Source organism: Dama dama, chromosome 5 (assembly GCF_033118175.1).
Source record: "Dama dama isolate Ldn47 chromosome 5, ASM3311817v1, whole genome shotgun sequence".
In the NCBI taxonomy this organism is placed as follows: Eukaryota; Metazoa; Chordata; class Mammalia; order Artiodactyla; family Cervidae; genus Dama; species Dama dama.
This window is the reverse complement of record NC_083685.1, coordinates 81,285,684-81,304,351: the sequence shown is the minus strand read 5'-3', so window position 1 is coordinate 81,304,351 and position 18,668 is coordinate 81,285,684. Positions and strand designations below refer to the sequence as shown.

Sequence of the window (18,668 nt, the reverse complement as noted above, 5' to 3'; positions counted from 1 at the left end):
CATTTTGGCTATTACAGATACCAATAACAAAGGGATTATATAGTTGGCATTCTTCTTATTTCACATTTCCTTACAGATCCAATAAGCCAACTTTTCAGGAGTTGGAATCTACCGCCACTGCTAAATTCCATTGGTAATTTTTACCTTTAGTAACTGCAGTGCAGCTGAAGTTTCATATCGCGGGTGGCTAGGTAGCCATCCAGGGATCAAAGTTTCCCCATTCCTCATCCTTTCATCCCTTCTTTTCACAAACTACATGTTTCCTATGTTTCCTTGAGACAGGAGCCATTCTTGCAAATCCCATTTCTTTGATACCAACTAAAGGAAAACTATTCCTCTACCCACAGAATACTTCTGAAAGAAAGCATGTGGTTTTTGGGGTTTTTTTTTCACCAAATCAACTAATTTTTTAACTCTCTGGATAGCAAGTGGATGCCCTATAATTTAATTCAATTCTACTCTGGGTAGGGTCAGACTCCACAGACTTAAGGGCTCAGTCCCACAAGACTGTCCTTAATTTAGATGGCACTCACAAGTAATGGGTCCCTAGGGCACCCATATTTTTATAACTTGGCTACAAAGTCAGTGCTTTCCATAACCACTCCCTCAGGCTTAATAATTTGCTAGAATGGCTCATAAAACTCATGAGAATATTTACTTATGGTGACTGGTTTGTTTTTTTTTTTTTGGTGACTGGTTTTTTATAAAAGATATTGTAAAGGATCAATAGTTACACAGTGTAAAGTCTACCAAGGTTCCATGTGTAGAAGCATCTGCCCCCATAAAGCTGGAATATACCTATGCCCTAGCATGCAAGTGTCACCAATTAGAAGCTCTGTAAACCCCACAGTTTAGGGATTTTTATGGAAGCTTCATTAGGTAGGCAGGATCAATCATTACCTCAGTCTCCATCCCCTCTCCCTTCTCCTAAAGATGGAGGGCAGGCCTGAAAATTCCAAGCTTTATATCATGGCTTTGTATTTCTGGTGACCAGCTCCCATCCTGAAGCTCTCCAGAAGCCCACCAAGAGTCAACTCATTAGAACAAAAGCGGCTCCTGTCACTCAGAACATTCCAAGGGGTTTAGGATATCTATGTAAGATGCTCCTATCATCTCCACTGCTTAGGAAATTACAAGGGTTTTAGAAGCTTTGTGTTAAAAAGCAGGGGCAGAGACCAAATATATATTTCTTATTCACACAGCTACTATAAATTCCTAATTATTCTTGGAGACTTCAATACTTCTCTTAGCAGTGGTTAGAACAGAAAATCAGCAAAAATTGAGAAGACCTGAACAACACTATCAACCAACTTTGACCTAATAAGGCATTTACAGAACAGTCTACCCAAGAATAGCAAAATACTAATTCTTTTCAAATGCACCTGGAGTATTCATCCAGACATATGATATGCTAGGTCATAATACAAATTTCAAAGAATTGAAATCATGAAGGGCATGCTCTCTGACTATATCAGAATTAAATTAGAAACCAATAATAGATATGTGGAAAAGTCACAAGTATTTGGAAATTAAACAACACACTTCTAAAGAAACCATGGGGATCAAAGAAGTCATAAGGGAAATTAGAAAATATTTTGAACTGAGTTAAAATAAAAATACAACAAATCAAAATTCATGCGATTCAGTCAAACTAGTGCTTAGAGGAAATGTATAAAATCATACGCTTAAAATGGAAAAAAATAAAGATCTCAAATGAATGACCTAAACGTTCACCTTTATAGTCCAGAAAAAAGATAGCAAATTAAATCTGAAACAAACAGAAGAAAGAAAATAATGAAGAGCAGAAATCAATAACATTAAAACAGGAAAATAACAGAGAAAAGTAAATAAAACCAAAATAAATGAATTTCTTGAATTTATCAATAAAATCTATAAACTTCTACCTATACTGTGCCCCCCACCCAAAAAAAAAACAAAGAAGACACATTACAAAACTCAGGAATGAAAGCTAATATAATCACAGACACTACAAATATTTAAAAGATAATAAGGGAATATTACAAACAATTTTATACCAGTTCATTCATAGGTACAAACTAGGAAACTAGAAGAAATATATAACATGAACAATTCTATATCTATTAAAGAAATTAAATCTGTAGTTTAAAAATCATTCCATAAAGAAAATTTTAGGCTGGCGGACTTCACTGGCAAATTCTACCAAATCATTGATGAAGAAATAATACTAATTCCATACAATCTTTCTGAGAATAGAACAGGAGACATCTCCAAATCAGGCCAGCATGACTTCATTACCAAAGCCAGACAGACATCAGAAAAGCAGTATCTCCTATAAACATACATGCAAAAATACACCACAAAATATTAGCAAATGGAATGCAATATGTAAAATAATAATAATACACTTCAACCTAGTGGGGTTTATCCTGAAAATGAAGGTTCTGGCTCAACATTTAAAAATTAGGTGAGGTGGTTAGAAAAAAATCCAGTCGTTAGAACTTGATGTTTTCATTGCCATGGCTGGGTTTAAGCCCCGATCAGAGAACTAAGATCCTGCAAGCCATGCGACAGAGCCAAAAAGAAAAAAATTAGTTGACATAATCTACCATATTAACAGATTAAAGAAGAAAAACCAGATGATTTCTCAATAAAGGTGGGAAAGCATTGGACAAAATTCAGTATCTATTCAGGATAAAAATTCTTATTAAACTAGGAAAATAAGGGAACTCATCGAACCTGAAAAATGGCATTAATATGTACAAAAGAAAAACTATAGCTAACACAATAGTGAAAGACTGAATGTCTTCCCCCTAAAATCAAGAAACTCTAACCCCTCCTCAGTTCAGTTCAGTCACTCAGTCGTGTCCAACCACTGTGACCCCATGGACTGCAGCACGCCAGGCCTCCCTGTCCATCGCCAACTCCTGGAGTTTACTCAAACTCATGTCCATTGAGTTGGTGATGCCATCCAACCATCTCATCCTCTGTTGTCCCCTTCTCCTCCTGCCTTCAATCTTTCCCAGCATCAGGGTCTTTTCCAATGAGTCAGTTCTTCACATCAGGTGGCCAAAGTACTGGAGTTTCAGCTTCAGCATCAGTCCTCCCAATGAATACTGAGGGTTAATGAATATTCATGAACCCTTCCTATTCAACATGGATGCAAGTTACAGCAAAAACGATGAAGACAGACACACAGACTGAAAAAGGAAGAGGTTGTCTCTATTTGTAGACAACACTGTCTAAAATACCAAGGAAAAGAGCTTCAAAAACTAATAAATGAGAATGTTATTCACAGCTACAGCTTTTACTCCAAATTTTCTATCTCCAGGTCTTTATATTTAACTGCCAACTGGGTATCTTCACCTTAGGAGTCCCATGGATTCCTAAGGTTGAGTACTTCAAAGTTGAAGGTATTGTTATCCCTCCAAACTTTTATAAAAAAAAAAAAATGCATATCCTATTCTTTTTAGTAATATGATCTATGACTCATTCTAATATTTATGCTGCTGCTGCTAAGTCATGTCAGTCATGTCCAACTCTGTGTGACCCCATAGACGGCAGCCCACCAGGCTCCCGTCCCTGGGATTCTCCAGGCAAGAACACTGGAGTGGGCTGCCATTTCCTTTTCCAGTGCATGAAAGTGAAAAGTGAAAGTGAAGTCACTCAGTCATGTCTGACTCTTCGCAACCCCATGGACTGTGGCCTAGCAGGCTCCTCCATCCATGGGATTTTCAAGGCAAGAGTACTGGAGTGGGGTGCCATTGCCTTCTCCGCTAATATTTATACTTGTTCTCATATTTATAGCATTCCAATTGATTTATCCATCCACCCAAGCTACAAAAAGGGGATTCATCTTACACTTCTTTCCCACTTCACATCTACTTGGTCACTTAGGGTATCAGTTAACTTTTATTATGAAACAAACTGCTCTGAATCTGGAGGCTTAAAACAAAATATTTATTATTTCCTGTGATTCTGTGGGTTGACTGGCTGAGTTTTTCTGGTCTGAATCATCTCAGTTGGGGTTAGAAGGTCTAGGATGCTCTCATACGTGTGTCTGGGGCCACAACTGAGGAGGCCAAGATGGTTGAGACACCTGTGGACTCTCTTCAAGTGGTCCTTCATCTTCTAGGAGGCTAGCCCTAATTTGATTACATGGTGGTAGAAGAGTTGCCAGCAATAAGAGGGCAAGTCCCAATATGCAAACATTTTGCAAGCCTCTGCTAAATTACAATTGCTTTCATCCCAGTATCTCAGTAGCCAGAATAAGTCGCATGAGTTAGCCTGCAAAAAGCCTACCCAAGAATATGGGTGCTGGTAGGTATGGAAAACTAGCTCGAGAAGAGAAGTGTAACTATCTACCACCCTTAATCCGATTGATTCTATCTCCTTCTCTCTCCATACTCATTCTTCCTCTAGAATCCCACTTCACTGAGAAGTTTAAGACCTTCTCATGTCCTACTCTACTACTTGTAGCAGCCTCCCAATTGAGCTTGCATTGCTGTAAGTTATTAGCGTGGGAATTTTCTGGAAAAATACAAATCTGGCCACATAACTCTGCTGCTTGAAACTTAATAGCTTCTCTTTGGCCATGTGAATAAACTATAAAGTAAATTCCTAAATGAGACCCACAAAATCTTTCATTTTCTAGCCCCTATTTACTCTTACTCTTCTCTCATATGTACCCTACTCTTTCAGAAACAAAAAAACAAGTCCCTCAATTCTTGTGAAATTACAATACCATGACTTTACACATATTGCTTTCATCTGAAATGTCCTACTACTACTTACATCCTGGTAAACTTCAACTTCATCTTCAATCTGCAACTTTTTTGTCTTTGGCCACACAATGCGGCATATGGGATCTTAGTTCCCTGACCAGGGGATGAACCCATGGCCCCTGCAATGGAAGCACAGAGTCTTAACCACTGGACTACCAGGAAAGTTCAATGTTCATCTTAAATATCACAGATTTAATAAGGCATTTCTTGTTTGGCAAAGTTAAATGCTCCCACTTCTTGCATCCACTGTACCTCACACAACCTTCAATCATAGTGTTTATTCCAATACACTATAATTACTTGCTTGAAGACCTGTCTAACCACATATTTCACTTTGGGATGGGGATTATGTCTTTTTTAATGTCTAGGTCTCCAACAATCTACTATAATTCTTGACAGTTAGTACTCAACAAATGTTTTGGAGTATTTATCAATTAAAACGTCCATTTCCAACATTCTAGATGACAGTGGAAAGAAAATTTATCAGATAAGTCTGTCACTGTCAAATCTTGTCATTAACTCAATACTCTTCTTCAATGTTACTTTTTAGTCAAGTTGAGTGGAATGCAGTTTCAAGTATACCAAAACTTTCAATATGAACTAGCATACCTTCAATAAATTATAAATATGTTAAAATGAGAATTTAAACATTATATCAAGGTATATAAATGTACTAAATTTGCAAATGTACTAAAATTATCAGTGTACTAAAGCATATTGATGCCTCATTGTGGTCGTAGCTGGATTATGTGAGTCTATTTTTTCAGTTTTCCTAAATTCTCATAAATGTTAAAGTTTAAAATAAAAATATCCATGGTGTAGTAGGAATGATATAGTATACTACATAAATAAGTTTCCTTAAAAATTCATTATAACTCAGAGCTTGACTTCAGCCTCTGCTACAGACCTAATTCTTGTGTCTCCCACAAAATTCCTATGTTGAAACCTTATCCACAATGTGATAGTATAAAGAAGTGGCAGTAGATAATTAAAGCATTAACAAAGGGCTCTCATGAAGGTGATTAGTGCTCTTATAAAAGAGTTTCCAAAGCTCCACCACCTTCCCACCATGTAAGGACACAGCCAGAGACAAAACTATCTATAATCCAGGAACCAGGAACTCACCAGACACCAAATCTGCTGACACCTTGATCTTGAACTTCCCAGCCTCTTGAACTGTGAGAAATAAATTTGTTGTTTATAAGCCATCCAGGCTATATTCTTACTGCAGCTGAAACAGACTAAGACTTTCTGGAAAAGAAACCTAATTTGTCATGAAGACTTTGTGAAGTTCATGGAGCCATATATCAAAAAACAAACAGAAAACAAAAAGCAAAACAAACAAACAAAAATATCTAGCAATATCTTAATTGGCAACCGGAAGCAGATTTAATACCTCTTGTGGGGAGTAGGGGGAATGCCTTTTTAACCAAAAGAAATGATTTGGTAATAAAAATAATCTGATTTAAGCATATCTTCAAAGTGGTTAATTCAGGTTAAATAGTGAATTCAGCTGTACTCTTGATACACGAGAAATAAGGTGCACACAATTTCATGATTAAGGAGCCTCAAAACTCACACACCATCAAACTAACTTGGGCAAAGCTGTTGTGTAAGGTGTGCGTGTTAGTGGGTCAGTCGTGTCAGACTCTCTGCCACCCCATGGACTGTCCCACCAGGCTCCTCTGTCCATGGGATTTCCCAGGCAAGAATTCTGGAGTGGGTGGCCATTCCCTTTTCCAGGGAATCTTCCCCACCCAGGAATCCAACCTGGGTCTCTTCAACTGCAGGCAGATTCTTTATCCTCTGAGCCATGCTGTGAATGGTTTTAAATGGTTTTAAATTAGAGACCCCATTTAAATCAAGACCAAACAAACAAAGTATCACTTTTTCCACTAGATTTTCAATTCATGACATGTGCGTTTATGTATGAAATTTACCCTCTAGTGAGGATAGACTGAACAGCTCACCAGTGGCATGGAATATTTAATTTCAAGACCTATAGAAAGACCACCAAGATTTACTTGACGTCAACTTCTAGAAATTAAAGGTAAAAAACTTAAGGTTCAAAGCAGAAAGGCTATTGGTTAGTTGTCGCGAATGGGGCAGATTCATGGAATACAATTAAATATCATTTAGAATACATTCTGGCTCGGGAACAAGAGGCAAGGTTTTTTTTGTTTCTTTCGTTTAAAGTTTTCCTTAATAAATCTTTTACTTTAAAACAGTTGTAGGTTAACAATTACCGCGAAGATAGTACAGCGTTCTCTACACCCCACAGGGTTTGTAAACTCTTAACTTCTATTGATACTTACACCACCCCTTCTCTCCCAAACCATCCCCCACTTCTCTCTGCTCCTGATCTCCTCAGGTTTCGCCAGGGCCTCGTTCTCACAGAGCAACTTTAGGAATGTAACAAAAACCCAGTTCAGTTACAACTTCACCGACCGGCCACAAGTGGGTCAGCTGAGGTGGCCGACACCAGAACGCTCCCGCCCCGTCCCGCCCTCTCAGAGCCGCGCAGACCCTCGCCGACGTGGCTCTTCCACCTCACGCTTCGCCGGACGCGAGCCAAGCGCGACCAAAGGGCAGAGCAGCCTCCAGAGGCCAGGCGAGCCGGGCGGGACCAGGCCCGCCCCCAACTGCAGGCTCCTCCCTCGAGGGCAGGTTCTGGAGGCTCCAAACAGACGCACGTACGCTTATTGTTTAACGCCGACGCCCGCGGTCGGTCCTCCGCCGCACGCCTCTCTTCACAGCCCACACCCACCGGGGGCCTCCGCCCCGCCCCGCCCCGCCCCGCCCCGCCCCGCCCCGCCCCGCCCCGCCCCGCCGTCGCAGCACGGCCCTCGGCGCGTCGCGCGGGGGCGGGGCGCGCGCACGTGAGGACGTCCGGGAGCGCGCGCGCCGCCGCGGAGCTGGGCCAGAGTTGCCTACGACGGGGTCTGAAGGTGATGGCTCTGATCGAAGGCCTCGAGACGGCGTTTCCCGCTGTTCCTGCCGTCGCTACCTGGGCCTTGGTCCGCTCATCGTCATGAGAGGTCAGGCCTGGGGGAAGCGGGCGAAGGAGGCGAGGGGCCGCGGCGAAATGGGCTCTGGGAGAATAACAGAGGCACTCGAAGCTCGAACGTGGGTGGAAAAATCTGTCCTGGAGATTCCGGAAGAGCCGTTTGCATTTTACTTTTCTTCCGTTTCTCTCCCCTTTCTTGCTTCATGCTTGAAGGGAAGTGGGAGGGTTCTCGGGTTTTATTTATGGAAAAAGACGCTGAAACTGACCCATCCGGCGTGTGTGTCTCCAGAGATTGGAGGAAATAAATGGCAGCCGTGGCGTTGGAGCATCGGTGAAAGCCTTTGGTGAAGAGCACTAAAAACCAAACCGCCCAACAGTCACTGAAAAGAAAAAAAAAATTCAGACCTAGAAATGAAATAGAACATGCCCCGAGGTTAACCCCAGCTTCCTCCTACGGAAACGGCAGGAAGGCTCTGCTTTTCGTCAACTGGATTCTGACGGCCACCCACACTCGTCCTTTAGGGATCTTTGGATGCCGATGTTTTCTTTCCGGACTTCCCACCCCCTCCAGAGTCTCATTTATAATGTGCAGACTACGTAATTATCCTTATTCAGAATAGTCGTTTAGCGGTGATTCCCAAAGTGTCTTATTTTAAAGATATTTTTGAGGGGGGCAGGGAAGGGTAATGTTTCTTGGTGTTAATTATTATTGGAAACTTTTCTTAGCTTCGGGAAAGCTGTTTCAGCATAAAAAGAAATTTGTAAGTCACCGAATTGAAATGTTTATTTTTAGTATTAGTTACGCATGATGCTGCTTAATACGGAGTTAAGATTTGACGTTTTCTTCCTAGCCCATGTAGGCATTAAAAAAACAGATTGACTCTTCTAGTTGAGCGGAGTAAATGTACTGAGTGTTCTAGTATGAATGAGTACTATTAACATCTGCTGGGCACCCATACTTTGAGTATTTTGCCAGTTCCTTCTGTCAGAGAACTGGAGGCATCTGAAGCACAACTTTTTCTGTAGTAGATGTTCCCTGAAAGGTAGTTTGCTCAGGGCAGCAGAGCCTTCGCGTCAGTGGGGAGGAAGGAGGAGTCTAGTGACCAGTGCTAGATAACCTGAAAATAACTCATCTACTGTGATTACCAGCCTCTCCTTTAGCGAATAAACAGTTCCTAGTGAGCCACACATTGCCTGTACTTAACTGTTCACTTAGAATAGTTTCTGCTCTTTGATTTTTTAGGAGACACAGCCCTGAAGCAAAGAAATCACAGAACAAGTATTCAAGGGCCATGCAAGCCAACTGTAGTCAACTGCACAGCCCTTCAGGAGCTGCAGGCAGTGAGAATGCCTCAGCCTCCCAGTGTGTCCAAACAAGACTGACAGGAGAAGCTTCCTGTCTTTATTCTGGAGATGTTCATATCCAGATAAGCTCCCTACCTAAAGAATGTGCTGAAAATCCAAGCTCCAGAAATACAAGGTCAGGTGTCCACAGCTGTACGCATGGGTGTGTCCATAGTCGCTTACGGAGCCACTCCCACAACGAAGCCAGGCAACCTGATGATAGCGACACGGAGTATGGAGATCATGGTAGCAGCTCCTTCTCAGAATTCCGGTATCTCTTCAAGTGGTTGCAGAAGAGTCTTCCATATATTTTGATTCTGGGTGTCAAACTTGTTATGCAGCATATAACAGGTAGGGTATGATAAAGCATTGAGTTGTTTCATTGCTATATTCAGCTAATTCTCTATTGGTAATCTACTTCATGTATTTCAGTTTCTTATTTTCTGTTAGCTTTTAAAATTGTATATGCTTCCTTTAAAATCATGTCATTGTGTTAGCTCATTTTTTTTTTTTAATTTCAATTAACTGGACCTTATTTTCTAACAGGAATTTCTCTTGGAATTGGGCTGCTTACAACTTTTATATATGCAAACAAAAGCATTGTAAATCAGGTTTTTCTAAGAGTAAGTATAACCAGCAACTAAAAAATCATTAAATGTTTCTCCCTGTAGAATTATATGCTCATTTTTGAGAGAAATAGGAATTAAGATAGTTTGATAAATTTAAATAGGTGTAATGTGACATCCATAATACATTAAATGTTATCTAAATGACCTGGAATAAATGATTTGTCCTAATACTGAATTGTTTCACCGTATTTTCTTTGTATGTTGGGTTCCTGATAAATAAAAACTAGACAGAAGGATTAAAACCTAAACATCACAATATGGTCTGATTTGTCAAGTGCCTTCATGTTTTAAGTTAATTTGACTATACTAAGTAATATGACCATTATTTAAAACTTCAGCCATTGTACTCTAAGATTTAAAATACTTAAAAGTGTACATTGAACAAATGGGTATTGAATTATTTAGGTTTCTCTTATTCAAAGAAAACTAAATCCCAAGAAGTTTTTTCTTAATAATTGTCAGAGTCCTCTTCTTGTAAATTATTGGGAAAACAGGATTAGGTTATAAAATTTCACCTTCAAGCAACTTTAAAGGGTTATATCTGTGTAAAGAATCATATATTTTGACCTGAATATTTGTAGTTACAACCTATCAAACCATAAAAATTTAATTTAGGGTTTAAAACTAGTAAAACTTAATTAAACTAGTAATTAAAACTTAATTATAAAACAGATTAAAAACAAATTATTCTTACTGAATTGTATGAGAATTTTTAAAATTATAAACCCTGATAACTTAATGCATTTTCTACACGCCTGTTTTGTCAGGAAGGCAAATATAGGGAGCTGCAGAAGTAAAGTTTTCATTTAGGTGGGTTCTTTATGTCAGTTGGTAGAAGATTTGGCTTTGAAACATAGGTAATGTTGTTACACAATGAGGAAACTTGTATTTTAAAAATCTGTTTAAATTTGTGTTGTTTTGTTCATTAAAGCTATATAAAATAGAATGATATGTACAATTTAACAAATACTCTATATTTTTATTAAGATAAATTAATCTGTTAAATATTTTAAGTTAATAAATTAGTCATTAAAGTAAAATAGTTAAATGATATTTAAAATTCTGGCATAATTCAAAGTAATGAATTATAAAATTATTTATTTTTCAGGAAAGGTGCTCAAAGATTCAGTGTGCTTGGTTACTGGTATTCTTAGCAGGATCTTCTGTTCTTTTATATTACACCTTTCATTCTCAGTCACTTTATTACAGGTAATTAGAGGCCCAAGTGCACAATCACATTTTTTTTATATAACCATTATATTCCATAGCACTTTACATATATTTTACTTGCACATACTTACTTTTGGAATTCAATTTTTACATATTTGTCTAGTTCCAGGATAGTACGCTTAAAGTGCTTTATTCATGTTTTATACCCAATGCCTTGCCTCATAGCAGGTGCTCAATAAATAATTTTTGACACTAAAATTTTTACTTATGTAATCAAGTTACTAAATATTAGATTGTTGTTGGTGACCTTTTTTATTTTTGACAAAAATTGTATATATTTAAAATATACATGTTTTGCTATATGTATACATTGTGAAATGATTACCACAGTCAAGTTAATATATCCATCACCTCCCTTAGTTACCTTCTTGGGTGTATATGTGATGAGAACACTTGATATTTGTTTCTAGAAGAAAACTTGCTAAAGAACAGTAGTTGATAAGTTTCCATGTCAGATGGAAGTGTTCTGAATTTTCAGCTTTAATCAGATAACTAGAAATCTGAGTTTCAGTGGTGTTGGAGAGATGTGGACAAATCTGGGATATAGTTTGTAGGTGTAGCTGATACCACTCGGATTGGGTGGGTGGGTGAGGGGAAGAATCAAGGGTGATGCCTGGGTTTTTTAGTCTAAGCAACTGGCTGGATGGTGGTGCCATTTACTGGGCTAGGAAAGACTGGGGAAGGAAGTGGTCTTGAAGGAAAATCAGTAATTTTGTTTTGAACATGTTAAGTTTGAGAGGCCATGTAGAACTGTTAAAATGATCATAATTATTTGTCATAAGCTCAGAATATAGGTTAGAGCTGTAAATTTTGGTGGTATCAGCACATGGTGGATATTTTAAAAACATGGAACTTGACAAGACGAACCAGGGAAAGAAAGTATAGACCGAGGGCCTAGGACTGGACAGTGTCCACAATTAGCCAGAGGAGTAGCAGCAAAGGAGACTTAAGAAGCAATCGTTAAGAACAACTAGACCATATGAGGGCATCTAGAAGAGTGTGGTGTTAGAAGTCTAGGCAGAAGATACTTTGAGGAGGGAAGGGGGGAAAGTGACCTTCAGATTTAGCAAGAGGGAGGGAGTTGATGATCTTGACAGAAGCAGTTCACTGGAAAGGAGGGATGAGAATCCTGACTCGAGTTGGTTAAGGAGAGAATGACAGATATCTATTATCTGTGAATTTTTTAGATTACAGGTTAGAGGATGTCAATCATGACAAGTTAGGAAGTCTCTTCGTTTTCTTTAAGGAGGAAAGATGTGAAATTCAAGCATTTAAAAAGTCTCTTTAAAATAACCAAAATAACCTGTTTACATAAACTCTAGCATCTTGTCAAACTCAGATTTTTTACACATTATTTGGTAGCAAATTTAGAACCTCTGTCAACACTTTTATCTTTTTATGTTGCTTTTAGTAAGTTTTGATGTTTTTATCTTTTTATGTTGCTTACTAGTTTTGTGTTTTTCTTCTCTTGGTAGCTTAATTTTTTTAAATCCTACTTTGGACTATTCAAGCTTCTGGGAAGTTCTTTGGGTTGTTGGAATTACAGACTTCATTCTGAAATTCTTCTTCATGGGCGTAAAATGCCTTATTTTATTGGTGCCTTCTTTCATCATGCCTTTTAAATCCAAGGTAAGAATCTAATTATGTTTTATTGGAAAGATGTTAGCAAACCATATCAGTGCTTCAGTTCATTTCAGTCGCTCAGTCATGTCTGACTCTGCGACCCCATGAACCACAGCACGCCAGGCCTCCCTGTCCAACACCAACTCCTGGAGTCTACCCAAACCCAAGTCCATTGAGTCGGTGATGCCATCCAACCATCTCATCCATTTAGTCTTAAATGATTCTTTTTATAATTTTCCAGTTTGCTCAATAACCTAATTATTATATTATCTCACACCTATTGAAACAAAATATCTGTTCCAATAAAATCAATTATACTTGCTTTGGAATAATCTAAAAATCAGTCCCCACATCATATATAGGAAAATATTTACATTTATACTTCTCTTTTCCTCCAGGGCATTATTTATTGATAATTGATAACTGACTATATGCAGCTATTCGGTGTTTTTTCATATTCAGTTAAAACGTTAAATTTTTGTAGTCAGGAAGATATTTTATTGTATGTAAAACATTTTCACTGTCACTCTCTAGAAATTTTTTGAAAACAAACCAGTGACTGTAACATCGAAGAACCAAGTTGAGGTTGTCAGTCATAACCATTATCATTACGAATACTAATTTTATAGTTGTGTTATTGTGCCATATACTCGTGATGTTCTCAGTCCAATATGGAGTATTTGTGCTGTGTATATAAGTAGCTTTGTTGGCTCTGTTTTCTTTTTTCTTCCTTTTTAGGGTTATTGGTATATGCTTTTAGAAGAATTATGTCAGTATTACCGAACTTTTGTTCCCATACCAGTTTGGTTTCGTTACCTTATAAGCTATGGGGAGTTTGGTAATGTAACTAGATGGAGTCTTGGGATATTGCTGGCTTTACTCTACCTCATACTAAAAGTAGGTAACATAATAAATTTTGTCATTTATAATGATTCATGTAATAATGTTTACAGATTTTACCTATAACTGATTTTGTCTCTGTTTTATAGTTTATCTTCATATCACTAGTTTGAAATAAATGGCAGATTCTATACTTAGAAATGCAGAAAAGGAAATAGATATCTTTACCTTAATCCAGTGGTTCTCAGATTTTATTGAGGGAGTGGACCTCCATGTAGCATGGAGTATCTAAGGGAGAGAATGAGTAGAAGAGAACATACCCACCCCCATCAGTAGCATCTATCAGGTACATAATTCTCAAACTAGTGGAGTATCTTGTCCTGTCCCCTCAACTTAGTCACTTTATGAAACTTTAAATATGTTAAGGACATGTGAACCAGGTAAACTTGCCTTGCCTTTGATTTAGTTAAGTATGTATTTGTCTTGACCCAATTGTAACTCTGGGCATTCAGATGTACTTCATTTTGGTTACGAGTTGGCTGAAATTGATAAGTTGAGTAAAATATCCCATAATTGGACTTAAAATATATTTAGAATGAAATGATTAGTTGTGATGTGCAATGAGCATTGTTAATAGCAATATTTGATATTAGCATTGACCTCTAAGTTTAACAGAGGATGGCTCTTTGAATTAATGAATTAGGACTTATTTTCCCTTTCAGCTTCTGGACTTTTTTGGACACCTGAGAACTTTCAGACAGGTTTTGCGAATATTTGTTACACGACCAGTAAGTATTTTTTATCATAGGAAACTTTTTACCTTTCTTCATTATAAAATTGTTTTAGTCCAGCAGTTTTACAAATGCAGACTTATATTACATGATTGTTTGAAATACGTCTAGTACTTTGGCACTTGGGGTTGATGATAAAGAGGTTTTATTTCTGTGACCTGTTTCTTGTGCATTGACAACACCTGATGGTTGATAAAGTAATTATGTATTTGAGTGTGCCTCTTGCCCTTTCAAATTGTCTGACATTTTTAACCCGTTTATAAACATTCCCTCAAAAATCATATGAACTTTTGTTCCTCTTTTAATCCACAATTAGTGGTTTTGTGTGTTTTCATTAACTCCTGTTCAGCTTCTGTTAAAGTGCTTATAATTTATTGTGTATAAGAAAGCTTACTACCAAAAATCATGTCCCTTGGGATTTTCTTACTGGAAAAATTTCCCCAATACTGAATTCCATATGCACAAATAAGTTCTTGACAGTACCAGTAAACTTAACAAAAAATAAAATTTTAGATAGAGATTCCACTGTCAGTTATAACTTTATTATACATCAATGATTCCACTGATGTAACAAACTGCAGAGAAAGGGTGTCTGTCATAGCTCAAATGATAATGGCTCATTTGCTATTTATTAGCCTCAGAGGTTCTCAGCATGTTAGTGTGATCACCAGATTTCAGAGTTTGATTCTCAGTTATAGTCCATTAGGTATTTCAGCAATTAAGTGGTCAGGACTCAGGAGACTCTGACTTACAAGAATGCCAATCTAATAATTTATGTTTGAAAAAACAACAGGATTTTACCAATGAAGTGGACTAAACTAACTGGCCAGGGCACCCTTTCCCTAAGATAGTAACATAATAACAAGTTTCACTGCATCCTATTCAGACCTCTTTCTCTAAAAAGATAAAATCCAGACTTTAGCTTTTGAATTTAGCTATTGAGTACATAATCAATTGATTATGTTTGTACTAGGCTTCTGCCGTAGCAATTAATCTAATAGAGCTTGAGCTGAAATGCCTTTGGTATTCTTTCTCCATGAAGCATTAATCACAGTCATCAACACTCTGTTTTATTCTTGAGATTCTCATCTTCCTTAATGTTGCCCTTGAAATGGCAATCGTCATCAGGATATTTTCACCTGAAGGGAGTCTGCATTGTGCCAGACAAGAGTGCTGTTTTAAAAATAAAAGCTTGTCAGCATACACACGTGCGGTGTACTCTGCTAAATGACATTTGCTGAAGGGAAATTGGCATCAAGATCATCCATCATTATCTTATTTCTAGAATCTTTAACATCACTGATCTCAAAAAAATCTTAATTTTCAATTTATATCCTTTGAGTTTTGATTTTGTTAACCTTCGAAAGTAAGTTTAGATCATAGCCTCAGGTTGCTAAGTCATGTCACGCTTTTGGTCTCATGACTATGACTGAAACTTGGGTGTTCTTTTCCTCAGCTACCTTTTCCACATCATTTCTACAGAAAGATGATCTCATTTATAATATTTTGTCATACCCAGTTAATGACTAAATTCTACTGAATATGTAAGGAAGTTATAAGATCTTAACAAGATCAGAAACTTTTTTTAGGGCTTTCGAAAAGGAAATTCAAAGATTTGTGTTGAGTTTTGACAGTAGAGCGCTACCCAAGTGACGTTTTGCAATTAGTTCTTTTGTAAAATTTTATCATTCTTTACTAGTACTAAATGCTGGTTTTTGTGATAAAGATAATTAAAATTATTTTTAGATTTAGTGGCAGGACACTGTTTAGTGGTCCCCAAACCTTCTTCATATTGAACTCACGTGGAAAGCTTTCAAAAATTAGATTTCTGGGTTACCTTTTAGTATTTCTGGACCTATTCAGTCAGTCTCCAATGTGGAGCACAGAAATCTAAATCAGTCTCTACATGAGTTACATTCAGCCAACCAGGCTCAGAATTGACTTTAAGCCAGTGTCATAGGTAGTAAGTGGGCTCAACTTGGCAATACTGGGTAACATAGTACATGAATATAGATTGCATAATGCTTAGTTATATTTCACATTGCTTAGTCTCTTAAACCATTTGAATTTGAAGCACTATCATTATTTGGGAATCCAATGAATCTAACAATCTTCCAAGATTCTATTATGTATAATGTAATGAGTTCACCTTGATGCAGACATGATTCTGCATACATAGATCAGCTTTGAAATGTTTATATCCTTTGGGAAAGTTTTCAAATGCCTAGTTCCTTGGAGATTTGAGAAATACAGTATCACCTATTATGTATTTAAGGAACAGAACCTTCTTTTCTTTATATAGAGTTATGGAGTCCCTGCCAGCAAAAGACAGTGTTCAGACATGGATGATATTTGTTCAATATGTCAAGCTGAATTTCAAAAGCCAATTCTTCTCATCTGTCAGGTAACTCTATTTTTAAGCAACCTTAATACAGCACTTCTCTGAACTTGCAAAAGTCACATTTATGTTAATTTTCAGGAAAAAATATGTATATTGTTTAGCAGAAAGTAGCATTCAGGGCACATACTATGAATTTCTTATTTGTGATTAGGGGTTTGGTAGGTTAGCTAAGTTTTGTCCCTTATGTTCTAATGATTTTTATGTAGAAGAGTGTATGAAGGGATTGCAGACAGGATACCAAAGTGACTGGAAAACAGATAATTTTTAATAATGGAATACTAGTCTTTAAGAATACCAGCATGTTATTGGCTTGTATAAGGCTATTTCCTGTTATTTTATTCCTATAACTCTCAAAAGACTGTATTAAGCTGTTAGTCATGTTGTCGTTTGGTTGCAAAGCTGTGTCTGTGTCTTTTGCAACCGGTGGACTGCAGCCAGCCAGGCTCCTCTGCATGTGGGGTCTCCCAGGCAAGACGGGTGTGGGCTGCTGTCTCCTTCCCCAGAGGATCTTCCCAACCAGGGACTGAGCCTCATCTCCTTTTAGTCATTATCCTTGATCTTAAAGTCATCACCTAAATATAACTTGTATTTTATTAAAGGTGGTTAAATGGTAGGACGAGTCAGAATACTTGTCTCTGCCACTAACACTGCTCTTTGTGTTCTTGAATGTTACACTTTGTTGTCTCACTGTAAAATGAACTTTTTCTGCAATGTCATGCATGTAAAGTTAAAATGTTACCAACTATAAAACCTAGTTCTTAATTCCCTTACAGCATATATTTTGTGAAGAGTGCATCACCTTGTGGTTTAACAGAGAGAAGACCTGTCCGCTGTGCAGAACTGTGATCTCAGACCACGTCAACAAGTGGAGAGATGGTGCCACTTCATCACACCTTCAAGTATACTAGGTTTTCAACTTAATGTTGAGGCCTCAAAACACTAATTTTATTTGGTTACAGTGACTACTGGTAAAGACATTAGAATGGGTTTTCAGGGCTGGAAGTTCAGGAAAATGTTCCCAAATGGCTTTAGAGTATTATACTTAAGTGTGTAGTCCAGTTTATCAAAATATGAAAGATCCTGTATTATGTAAGTAGTGTTCAGCCTAATGCATATGCAGCATTTATTCTGTCCTTATTTGACCTATGATGACAGTGTTACATTGTAAATGTGTTTTCTTGTTAATGTTACCAAAATGACAACTAGTGGTTTTAGAGGAATTCGGGTATTCTTTCCAGACACTGTTTTCAGAATAAAGAGTATTTTTCATAATATTTTAAGATACACATTACCTGAAAGTAGAATTTTCTTTAGCATTGACTTTTATAATTCTCATTCTAAAAATCCTAAATTTTTCCTAAAACTTGTATTTTTAAATGAAAGCTATAAATGCTATATTTTACCTGTACAATCAGAATTTTCTAAGGAAGACTAATTTACTGAGGGTGAAATATTTTAGTATTGTGTTATTCTCTTCCCCACGTATGATTAGCAGTCATTGAGAATAAATGACAAATTCCTTTTCTTTGTGGACGTAATGCATACAATCTTGCCCTCAGCTTTAATGTTCATGATTTTGCTTTTTGTATAGTGCCATGGACTTTCTAGAATTAACTATTAAAATAATTCACATGGATTACATACAGCTGGTTTCAGTGATGATTTGAATAGTGTGACAAATAAGACCAACTCAAACTGTTTGAAAAGAATTCCCTAGGTCTTCCCTGATGGTCCCTGGTTAAGACTCTGCGCTTCCAATCCAGGTGGTGTGGGTTCAAACTCTGGTTGGGGAACTAAGGTCCTGCATGCCACCTGGCCCAAAAATTTTTGTTAAAAAAGAACTTCCCTTATACTAGCTTCTCTAGAAGAGTTTTGAAACCTCATGCTTGAATCATTACTTGGGAGATTAAAGCTTGTACACAGGCCAATGAAACTTGGGAGAGTGGTTTGTTTGCCTACAGGTATTTGTGCAGGGTGATGCAAAGGGAAAGAGGCGGTTCCTGTCTCCCCTTGAAACCTCACGAGGGAATCAAGATCTGT

The 18,668-nt window shown here is 37.6% G+C and overlaps 2 protein-coding genes across 2 annotated transcripts; one reads left to right on the top strand and one right to left on the bottom strand.

Moving 5' to 3' along the window:
* Positions 1-1,718: 1,718 nt before the first annotated feature.
* LOC133055578 (uncharacterized) lies at positions 1,719-8,961 on the bottom strand. The gene is made up of 6 exons (XM_061140729.1): positions 8,917-8,961; positions 7,605-7,908; positions 7,290-7,511; positions 5,889-5,939; positions 4,774-4,882; positions 1,719-4,124 (listed from the first exon to the last, which is right to left on the bottom strand). Exons 1-6 carry the CDS (start codon positions 8,959-8,961, stop codon positions 4,028-4,030), a joined length of 828 nt encoding a protein of 275 aa, XP_060996712.1. The 3' UTR covers positions 1,719-4,027.
* Positions 7,644-18,269, top strand: RNFT1 (ring finger protein, transmembrane 1). Its single transcript, XM_061142686.1, has 9 exons — positions 7,644-7,801; positions 9,014-9,465; positions 9,661-9,737; positions 10,852-10,952; positions 12,449-12,602; positions 13,335-13,493; positions 14,159-14,224; positions 16,530-16,631; positions 17,402-18,269. The coding sequence occupies exons 2-9, from the start codon at positions 9,063-9,065 to the stop codon at positions 17,534-17,536; spliced, it is 1,197 nt and encodes a 398-aa protein (XP_060998669.1). The 5' UTR covers positions 7,644-7,801; positions 9,014-9,062; the 3' UTR covers positions 17,537-18,269.
* The last annotated feature ends 399 nt before the right edge of the window (positions 18,270-18,668 follow it).

Bases quoted from the DNA above. Each gene is read 5' to 3' on its own strand.
- LOC133055578 (XM_061140729.1), bottom strand. From the start codon at position 8,961: ATGTGTGGCTCACTAGGAACTGTTTATTCGCTAAAGGAGAGGCTG. The intron at 7,909-8,916 runs GTAATCACAGTA...CGGAATCTCCAG, and splicing joins ATTCGCTAAAGGAGAGGCTG to GACAGATTTTTCCACCCACG. The intron at 4,125-4,773 runs GTAAGTAGTAGT...TAATCAAATTAG, and splicing joins AAGTTGAAGTTTACCAGGAT to GGCTAGCCTCCTAGAAGATG.
- RNFT1 (XM_061142686.1), top strand. From the start codon at position 9,063: ATGCAAGCCAACTGTAGTCAACTGCACAGCCCTTCAGGAGCTGCAGGC. The intron at 12,603-13,334 runs GTAAGAATCTAA...CTTCCTTTTTAG, and splicing joins TCATGCCTTTTAAATCCAAG to GGTTATTGGTATATGCTTTT. The intron at 16,632-17,401 runs GTAACTCTATTT...ATTCCCTTACAG, and splicing joins CAATTCTTCTCATCTGTCAG to CATATATTTTGTGAAGAGTG.